This window comes from Lynx canadensis, chromosome B2 (assembly GCF_007474595.2).
Source record: "Lynx canadensis isolate LIC74 chromosome B2, mLynCan4.pri.v2, whole genome shotgun sequence".
Taxonomy (NCBI): domain Eukaryota; kingdom Metazoa; phylum Chordata; class Mammalia; order Carnivora; family Felidae; genus Lynx; species Lynx canadensis.
In genome coordinates, this window is record NC_044307.1 from 39,796,585 (window position 1) to 39,806,734 (window position 10,150).

The window sequence follows — 10,150 nt, forward strand, 5'->3', positions numbered from 1 at the left end:
GGGGAACTGCAGACACGTTCTCGTGCCAGGCTTGGGGAGCCGTGCATCTTGGCCGCTAGACAGTGCCTCAGGTCTGCAGGGAGGAGACCGGTGCCTGGGACACGATGAGAAAGCTTCACATGCGGCTGAGTCTAAGGGCCTGGGACACACAGCCTGGCCCAGCATCTGCGGGGAGTGAGCCAAGCAGGGCTGGGCAAGACTGGGGAGTGATGTGTGCACATGAGGCTGGGCACGAGGGCTGCATCAGGGGTCCTTCCCAACGATCCGAAAGCCCACGGTGGGGAGCAAAGCTGCCACTTGTGGCCACGGCCACAGAGGGTCCCAGGCTTCCACCTCACAGAGGCCCAGGACAGAAAGCCTGAGGATGGGCTCCTCCCCCCGCAGCCCTCCCTGGGCAAGTCTGCGTCCCCACTCCCCTCACTCGGACCACAGTGGTGTGTGTGTGCCCCGGGAGAGATGAGTCCCTCTGGCCTGGTCCTCTCCCCCTGATGTGGTTCTCCTGCGCAGGTTCCTTCTGTCGCCGTCTAAATTACATCATCCCTGGGGCGCCTGGGTGGCGCAGTCGGTTAAGCGTCCGACTTCAGCCAGGTCACGATCTCGCGGTCCGGGAGTTCGAGCCCCGCGTCGGGCTCTGGGCTGATGGCTCAGAGCCTGGAGCCTGTTTCCGATTCTGTGTCTCCCTCTCTCTCTGCCCCTCCCCCGTTCATGCTCTGTCTCTCTGTGTCCCAAAAATAAATAAACGTTGAAAAAAAAAATTTAAAAAAAAAAAATAAATAAATTACATCATCCCTGTCCCTTGTGCACCCCCAGTGCGCCTAGCCTGGCTTCACTGGCCGTTTCCTCCTGGGCACTTTTGCCCTTCAGCATACCATCTGGCTGACTGACTTGTGTCTGTCTCCCTCCCCTCCTCCGGGTCCGGGGACCTTGTGTGAGCAGGAATCTTTGCCTGTTTGGTCCTCGCTTGTCTCCAGCGCTCAGAATGGTACCTGGCGCAGAACATATCCATTTTCTCATGAAATAAATGAGTAGGATGGAGCTAGAGGGAAGGGCAACGTGAACACGAAGTGAAATTTGCACTTCCAGGCTCTACTGGGGACTTGGGGTGACATCTTTCTCTCGCGAACCTCAGTTTCCCTTCTGTGCAGTGAGGGGCTCAGACCAGTAGTTCCCAGCTCTGGTATGCTGCACTCCATGAGGCCAGCCGTGGGTGTTCCCCTGGAGGGGAAGTAACACGCAGAAAGCAGAGGTCTGGGGAAGCGAGTCGATGAGTCAGCTGGGCGTTAGATGGACTGACGGGTGGGGGAGGTGGGCCACAATAATCCTCGGGAACTGACAGGTGGGAGGCAAATGGAGGAGAGGGGCAGCAGCCTGGATGCTAGAGAAATCCCAGATGAGGAGGCAGGATCCAGCAATTAGATCTAGGGAAGGGAGCGAGGAAAAGCAAAAGATGGGCAGTTTGGAGGCGGGGAGAACAGAGAGACGCGGTAGCCTAAGACCCGAGGCCCCAAGGAGGCAGACCTCTTGTCTTTTCCTCGTCCAGATTCATTCTCCTAGCCTGGTAGCCAAAGAGAAGTCTTGGATTTATTTGTGAGAGTGTTTAATAACCAATGCCTACAAGTTGGTGAATGTCCTTCCCACTTCCCAGGTGTGCCCGCACACACACACACACACATACACACACACACACACACCTCTGTTTCCAGGGGCCAGGGGAAGCAGGGTGTGGGCAGGGTGACCTTTCGCCAAAGCAGAACCATGAGTCTTGGTGGCTGAGGGGCAGGTGTGCAGGCCGGGGTGGTCCCAGCAGACCTCTCCCGGGGCCTCTCTTCCCATGCCGGGTCTTCTCTCACGTGTCTCTCTGCCCTGCAACCGACCGCGTGCTCACACAGCCCCTCTGAGCCCCACCTCGCCACCCCTGCCCAGTCCACCCCCATCCACCACTGCACTCTGGAAGCTCACCTGTTAGGGTCTGGAGCTGGTAACCTGGGTCACGGCTGCAGTCCAGCCCACCGGCCCGGGGCGTCCCCAGTTTCTGCCCATGCCAGGCCGCAGCCCAGAGAGCACTGGCTGCTAAAAGCTTGCCCAGAAACATGCAGGCCAGGAGGAAAAGGACGGGAGTGGGTGGAAAGGGGATATCCTCTTCTGAGAGACCCCTTGAAGACACAAGGAGGACATGAGGGAGACCTTGGGGTGGCCTACACACTGGAGTCTGCCCACCGAGAAGGACTGGGGAGATACCAGGTGCTTTCAGGGACCTAGAATAGCTCACCACCCAGCACCATCCCTGGGATGAGGCTTGAGGGAGCCTGTAGTCAGGAGACCTGAGTTCTAGATACGGATCTACCTGCTGAGTGCATTTAAACACATCACCTTCCCTTGCTGGGCAGTTTCCTGCTGCGCATGATAGTATAGTCTGGGGTGTGTGTGTGTGTGTGTGTGTGTGCGCGCACATGTGCACTCCATGGTTATACTAACAGTATTTTAACACCAGTACACAGGAATGAACCAATCAGAGCTGATCCTACCAAAGGAGCAGGTATGGGGATGGGGTCCCAGTTTTGTCCTAAAACCCTTATTATTGCTGAATTGTGGGGATGTCCAAGGGTGGCCAGGGAAGGGATGGGAGGCTGACCATTCAGGAGTTTTGGAGCAGGAGCTATGTATAAAAAAAAGAATTTCAGCATGTTAACAACCGGCAGGGCCACACCAACACGCAATGGCTGGTTGGAGGGGTGTTCAGACAGATCATCTCCAGGCCCATTTTCATGCTCTAATTGTCTTGGGATTTGTAGCTCTAGGACCCCAGCCCCCATCCCATGCCTGGGCTCTGCAGGGTGGAAGTCTGCCCCACCTCTGTACCTGGACATACTGCGTTCCACCTGGGCATCCTCGAAGCTCTTGGACTCTTCAGGGATCCAGAGACCTCCAGGGTCCAGGTGATCAAGGGGGTCTGTGGGAGACAGAGCCTATGAGCTTCTAGCCCCTCCTCCTTGAGGCAGCCAGTCACAGTGGGGAGCACCCATCTGGATGCCACGAGGCCCCCTAGGCTCTGGCCTGGAGCAGATCAGGTCATTAACCTCTCTGAGCCTCGGTCTCCTCACCTGTTAAGTGGGGTGATAGTGTCGCAGAATTCAGTGAGATCATCCTGTATGGCTAAGTGCTGAAACTACAACTCCCAACCCCCAACACACAGGGTCTTTGGGAAGGTCAAATGGATGAATGGATGTATTTGAAAGTTCTGTGTGAACTGTCAAGCTGTCTACACCAGCCATGGAGTATTATTATTATAATGTTATTTTCCTGCCACCCTCTTGGGAGTTGGCTTAGGCTTAGGCCCTAATAGGGCTGAAAATCTGTGTCTCCTTGGCCCCTACTGCCACCTCTGCATGTAAAAAAGTGGTGGCCATGGGGTTTGGGTCTAGGGCAAACCGTCTCCCCTCCCCTCCCCACCTTAGACCTTGGATGAATGGCTCATTTCCATCATAAGGGGCCATGTGGTGGGGGAGGATTTGAGAAGAGGGAGAGTCAGAAAGGGGACCCGAACCCCCAGATTTGTTCTCCTTCGGGATACATAGTGTTCTGGAGACACAGGCAGAAAGCTTTCCTGGAGGGCATCCCTGTGCAAAGCCTGGGGCGGGGGGGACCCCCACTGCCACCCTGTGTCACCTGGCATGAGGATCCCAGGTCAGCTCAGCAGCAGGAGGCTGGGGTGTGGGCTGTCATTTACCCCCAAGCATTTTTAACTCTGTCGCCTCACTGATACGCCCTGGGAGCCCTGTGGGGGCAGCGGGACAAACATCATCATCTCCGTTTAAAGATAAGGAAATGGAGGCCCGGAGAGATGAAGCACATTGCCCAGGGTCACAGGCAGTGTCCCTTCGTAGCGCTTGTTTTCTGTACCAGGTCAGTGCTTGATTTATGTTTGCAGGTCCTTTGGATAATTAGGTGAGGGAGTAAACGAACCTCCCACCACTCACTCCTTAAGGACCACTGTACAGTGCTCACATCCCAACTGGATGCCGAATGGATAAAGCTATGGGGAGAGGCAGGAGTGCAAGTAGCTCACTGGGTGCCTTGTGCAAATTAGAGCCCAGAATCCTTCCTGTAAGCGATGCAGGGAGTGCAGCCTGGAGCGGGGCGCCAGGGCTGGAGTGCGGTCCCCTTGCGCAGTGAGTAACCTGCACGACCATCCACAGGGGCCCTCAAGTGGGAGGGCAAGATCTGCACCGTGGGTTTCCCCAGGGTGGTCGAGAGGGCGGTCCTGTGCCCACACCTTGGAGACACAGTCCCAGCCCAGGGGTGGCCTAGAGGTGCAGTCAGCCACCCACTCACCGGCCAGCACCTCCACCAGGACCTTCCTGAGGGTGTCGGCCTCATCACCATAGAGACTCTGGCACTGGTAGAGGCCGGCATCGTGGGCTTGAAGATTCCGCAGCGTAATGGTGAGTGTGCCCCCCAGGGCATCATCCACGATGGCCGTGCTCCCATTCCACCTCTTCAGGAAAGACAGCAGCCACGAGCGGTGGGTGCTGACGACCCTCTGGCACGTGCCCTCTTCATCCAGCTGGCGGCACCAGGCTTTGCGTCTGCCCCAGTGCTTCAAGGAGTTGTAGGGGCAGGAGACCTGCAGGGACCGGCCCGCCATGCCCTGGAATACGGTGGTGTTGTGGGCTCGGGACAGCTCTGGGGAGGAGACATTCACTCACTCTTCGCTCATTCACCAAACGTTTATTGAACACCTACTGTGCGCAGTGAACAAGGAGACAGAAGTCTTGCCCTTAAGGAGCTCAGCTTCCTGTATAAGTTGGGAGAAGGCGCACAGTCCACCATGAAACCCAGGTCCCCAGTCCGGCTTTAACACCGTTGGACTTGCTGGGCATTTTTAAAGAACTGTCCCTCTCTGGACCTATTTCCAGAGACGTTGGCCTTGAAGTTACCTCCGGTTCTCTTCCGCCCATTTTATCCCTATCACATGGGACCAAGACTTCTCCTCCAGGCTCTCCGTCTCAAGGGAGCGGGGCCAGTGGCCCCCTCGGGTCTGGGCTGGATACCCGCCTCCCTGCCCTGGCCATTCGTGCTCACTCTGCAGCGGCCCACGCGGGCCCTGGCTCTGCCATCTCCTCCTTCTGACCTTCAGTTCCCAGCTTCCCTATTTCTGTGGCTTTGTTCCCCTTTCAGGAGAGACTCATCTCAGAGCTATTTTGGGGGGAGACATGAGGCTGCTATTTTGGAGACCCGTCTTGGGGTGGGGGAGATAGGCTTAAAGCGTGGTCTATTGCCAGGGCAGGGGCTGCAGGGGGTATCGTCCGGAGCCCTCTGCCTCGACTTCCCCTCTCTTGGTCCTCCCTTACCCCATCCGCAACCATATGGCAAAAGAGACTTGGAAGACAAGATTAGGGGGCAGGTGGCCTGCCTTTTGAAGCAGAGAGACCTGAGGGAAGAGGGAGGGGGCATCCCTCTGCCTCCAGGCAGCCCCCCGTCGTCCCCCACACCACTCCCCGCTAAGAAGCCTCAGGAGCAGGGCTCAGCTGGGACAGCCCCTCTGCTCACCATGTTTGCCTGTTGCCCTAGGGGAGCAAGAGGCACCTTACCCCAATGAAAAGAGGTAGTTGTGTGCAAGAACCTGGGGTGTCAACCCCCCATCTCCCTTCCAGGCCTGAGGACAAGAGGACCTTCACGTCAGCACAAGATGTACATCCTCAGCTACGGGTTGCTTTCCTCCTCTCTTTCTTCCCTCCCACCCTGCCATTCCTCCGGGGCCAGTGGTGCCTCATCTTCGGGGCTCTTACCAGTGCCCCCCCAAACTTCCCCCAACTGCTACCTAGTGCCTGAGGTACCACCATCAGAATTCCTTCCTTTTCTTTGTGGCCAGAATCCAGCAGCCCCTCATACTCCCAAGTGCATGAAGAGTCAGACAGTGGGTTCTCCTCCCGGGGAGGGAGGGAGAGTATGAAGAATGCGGGGTGGGTGGGGAAAAGCGGGGTGCAGACCATGCCGAGGACGTCAGCCGCCTTTATAGTTGGGCCCAGGGCTGCCCGCCCACCCACCCACTTGATACTCAAGAAGGGGAAGGAGAGAAGGCCTGGCCAGCGGCAAGACAGGCCCCTACCTGTGACGGCCACCAGGATGAGCAGGCGGAGAGGCTCCATGTCAGGCTTCCCTGGTGGAAGGCAGACACAGGGGACCTTGTGCAAGATCTCGTCTTTCCCTTGAAGTGCGGAAAGGAGAGGGGCAGGCGCGTCGAGTGCTGCCCACAGGAACTGGGCTTTTAGGGATTGAGAAATAGTCAGGACTGGGGTCTGGTTTTATGATTCAGGGAGGGGATGTGGGGTGGGGGAGGAAGGGAGAGGAGGGGCCAGTCACTGCTGCCCAGGAGGCAGTGGGAGGCTGAGGATCCCAGACCTCTGAGAGGCCAGCCTGCCCCACTGCCCGTCCCAGCCAGGGGGACCCCACATGGCAGGGACTGGACAGTGTCCAAGGCTGTGGAGCCCAGCCCAGGGATCACAGTCCTCACTGCTGTGTCCAGACCCTGCTCCAGCGTCACTGCCTATCACACTCTGGCTGCAGCCTTGCAAGGACCAGGGGCCAGCTGGACCCCCATCTGGGGCCTCCTAGTCCTTCCCTCCAGGCCAGCATCCCTGTAGTGTAGGTAGACTTCAAGTCCTCCTTCCTCACTGCCTGTGTGTGCAACCACACCCCCCACCACAACCTCTCTGTATCTCAGTCCTTACATCTGTATAGTGGGAATAAGAATAGTGTGTAGGGTTATTGGGAGGATAACATGGATTTCTACCGGCAGAGTGCTTTAGAATAGGGCCTGACACACAATAAGCACTCAGCAAATACTAATTAGTACTATTATCCCAGGTAGGGTGGGGGGGGAAGGGGGGAGATGGGCTTTGCACGAGGGGGAGAATTTCTCTTCCACCTGCCGTCTCCTGCCCAAGCGTATCCTTTGCACAGTTGGGCGCCTCCTGTGTGCACCAGCGCACGAGGGCATTATTTTGTGCACGCACACACCTATGGGACAACACAGGATGTGACATTTGCTGGAGTTTCCAGGGCTGGAGGTGTGCTTTCTCCATAGGTGCAGGGGTGGGGTGGGGGTACTTGAAGGGTGATCCAGGCACAGGGATTTGCAGGTACAAAGCCACCAAAGTGTGAAATGGCTCTCGGCGGTCAGTCCTGGGATGGGGTGAGGGAGGAGTGGTAATTCCCAGGGGCGGGAAGGTGAGTCCTGCAGGGGGAAGTAGCAGAGAGGCCAGGAAGGGTCCACAGGCACCCACAGATCGCCAGAGTCTACTCTGGTTTCCTGCAAGCACTCACTGATTTGTTTTTATTTATTTCTTTACTGTGCATCTACGGTATTTACAGGGAATGTGCCTAGAGATGGGGGTTAATGATGAACATAATTTAGTCCTTCACTTGGAAAACCAGCTCCCCAGTCTTGACTTAATGGCTTAGGGAATGAAGGGTCTGAGGCCACCTGAAAATCACTGGATAGGTCCCCTTCTACGGTCTTTTTATAAAGTCAGGATTATTGGCATATCATTTACATACACAAGAATTCACACCGTTAAGTGTCTACCTCTATGAATTTTGACAAATTCATACATCTGTGTAACAACCGCCACAATCAAAATATAGAACACCTCTATCAGCCCCCCCAAAAAGCTCCCTCATGCTCCTGTTAGCCAATCTCTTCCTTTCCAGCTCAGGTCCTGGCAACCACTGATCTGACTTCTGTTCCTACGGCTTCCTGCCCTTTCTAGAATGTCCTATAGCTGGAATTGTTTGGTGTATAGCTCTGAGTTTGGCTTCTTTCACTTATGATAATGTATTCAACACACATGAAGTTGTGCTTCTCAGTAATTCACTTGCTTTTTATTGCTGAACAGTATTTCATTGTATGGCTGATGCATACCTTGTCTGTCCATTCACCAGCTGATGAACATTTGAGTGGTTTCAAGTTGGGGGCGATTATGAAAAAAGCCACCATAGACATTCATGCACCTATATTTTGTGTGGTTATATGTGTCATTTCCCTTGGCTAAAACCCTAAGAGGGGTCATGTGGTAAGTGTGTGTCTAACTTTATAAATGCTGCCACACTGTGTTGCAAAATGGCTATACTATTTTTGTATCCTTGTCAAGACTTGATATTGTCAGGGTTTGGAAAAGCCATTCTAATAATTTTGTGGCTATATCTCATTATGGTTTTAATTCTATTTTCATAATAACTAATGATGTTGAACATCTTATCATTGCCTGCTTTTTTTGAGAGAGAGAGAGAGGGAGGGAGAGGCAGTGCACGTGTGTGGGGAGAGGGGCAGAGGGAGAGGGAGAAAGAGAATCTTAAGCAGGCTCTATGCTCAGCATGAAGCCCAATGTGGGGCTCGGTGTCCCAACTGTGAGATCATGACCTGAGCCAAAATCAAGAATCAGACGCTCAACTGACTGAGGCTTCTGGGATTCAAACCTTTGCTCTCGAGCCCCCACCTCTGTCTCACCTCTGACTCCTCTCAGACTTGACCTTCTTTTTTTGTATTTGGACCATTGTTCTCTGACACTTCTAGCTGAGGCAGTTCTCCCATCCTTAGCATCTCATATTTTCTCAGATGGGGATCTTGGCCCCTGTCTCGAACCAGTACCTCCTCTCTTCAGGGCAGACACCTCCCGGGGAGTGAGGGTGTGTGTAGTCGCTCAAGTGCATGTGCCAGGATTGCTTTAGGTCATGGGCAAGCAGCAGCCAGTAGGCTAGGGGATGGCAAGCCCAAAGGGAAGATCTGGACGACAGCACAGGAGCTAGGAGGCAGGGATCCAGGCACTGGACCTGCCTCAGGTCATCACGGACATCACAGGACTGAGACAGAAGTGCAGGGAACCTCATCTACCATGCGGCTGGATCAGGACTGGTCCAGATCCTGCCAGGATTGGGGAGGGTACCTAGCCTGCCTTTGGGGGCCAAGTGTGGGGATTAGAAGGCTGGATGGGACAGATGCAAAGTGGGGATTGAGCACACAGGTTTGGGCTTCTTACAGACCCATGCTTAATCCCAGCTCTGTTATTTACTGGCTGTGTGGACTTGGGCAAGTTCCTAACTCTCTGGGCCAGCTTCACTATCTGGGTATGTAAAGGTAGGGCATGTTAAGTGCTCAAGAAAGAAAGAAAAAAGAAAGAAAGAAAGAAAGAGGAAGGAAGGAAGGAAGGAAGGAAAGAAAGAAAGAAAGAGAAAGAAAAGGGCTAGAATTATTTTCCTTCCTCTTCCCTATATTTCTCTCCAAAATCTTCCTTCTTCCTGTCTATCTCCATCCCAGAATTTCATCTTCCATTTTCAAAATGGCAGCTTTCCCTATATCTCGTCTAGCTGTCTGGCTGTCTGTCTATGTATCTCCCCTGGATGATCCCCAGGAGCTACTTGCTCACCCGTCCCCTCTCCTCCCGCGTCTTCAGGTCCTACTCCCCACCGCCCCCACCACCACCACCACACACACACCTTTTCCTCCGTGCTTACCTTGCCACAGACTCACCTGTCTTCACATCTTCTTTATCCATTCATCCGTCGATGGACACTTGGGCTCTTTCCATCCTTTGGCTATTGTTGATAGTGCTGCTATAAACATTGGTGTGCATGTGCTGCTTTGCAACAGCATACCTGTATCCCTAGCAGTGCAATTGTGGGGCCGTAGAGTAGTTCTATTTTTAATTTTTTGAGGAAACTCCATGCTGTTTTCCAGGGTGGCTGCACCGGTTTGCATTCCCAACAGCAGTGCAAAAGAGATCCTCTTTCTCCGCATCCTCACCAACATCTGTTGTTGCTGAGTTGTTAATGTCAGCCATTCTGATAGGTGTGAGGTGGTATCTCATTGTGGATTTGATTTATATTTCCCTGATGATAAGTGATGTTGAGCATTTTTTCATGTGTCAGTTGGCTATCTGGATGTTTTCTTTGGAGAAGTGTGTATTTATGTCTTTTGCCCATTTCTTCACTGGATTATTTGTGTTTTGGGTGTTGAGTTTGATAAGTTCTTTATAGATTTTGGATTTATACATTATCTGATATGTCTTTTGCAAATATGTCCCATTCTGTCAGTTGCCTTTTAGTTTTGCTGATCGTTTCCTTCACTGTGCAGAAGCCTTTTTATTTCTTA

The 10,150-nt window shown here is 53.8% G+C and overlaps 1 protein-coding gene across 1 annotated transcript; it reads right to left on the bottom strand.

Annotated features, from left to right (window-relative positions):
• Window positions 1-1,524: 1,524 nt before the first annotated feature.
• On the bottom strand, window positions 1,525-9,563 carry TREM2 (triggering receptor expressed on myeloid cells 2). The gene is made up of 6 exons (XM_030315471.1): window positions 9,530-9,563; window positions 6,110-6,265; window positions 4,333-4,683; window positions 2,860-2,950; window positions 1,960-2,153; window positions 1,525-1,863 (listed from the first exon to the last, which is right to left on the bottom strand). Exons 1-6 carry the CDS (start codon window positions 9,552-9,554, stop codon window positions 1,847-1,849), a joined length of 834 nt encoding a protein of 277 aa, XP_030171331.1. The 5' UTR covers window positions 9,555-9,563; the 3' UTR covers window positions 1,525-1,846.
• Window positions 9,564-10,150: the final 587 nt, after the last annotated feature.

What these genes read in the sequence shown, in the direction of transcription:
- TREM2 (XM_030315471.1), bottom strand. Translation starts at nt 9,554, where the DNA reads ATGGATAAAGAAGATGTGAAGACAG. An exon ending in CCTGGTGGAGGTGCTGGCCG is followed by an intron (nt 2,951 to 4,332) that starts GTGAGTGGGTGG and finishes TGTCTCCCACAG; the next exon opens with ACCCCCTTGATCACCTGGAC. An exon ending in GTGGAACGCAGTATGTCCAG is followed by an intron (nt 2,154 to 2,859) that starts GTACAGAGGTGG and finishes TGTGTCTTCAAG; the next exon opens with GGGTCTCTCAGAAGAGGATA.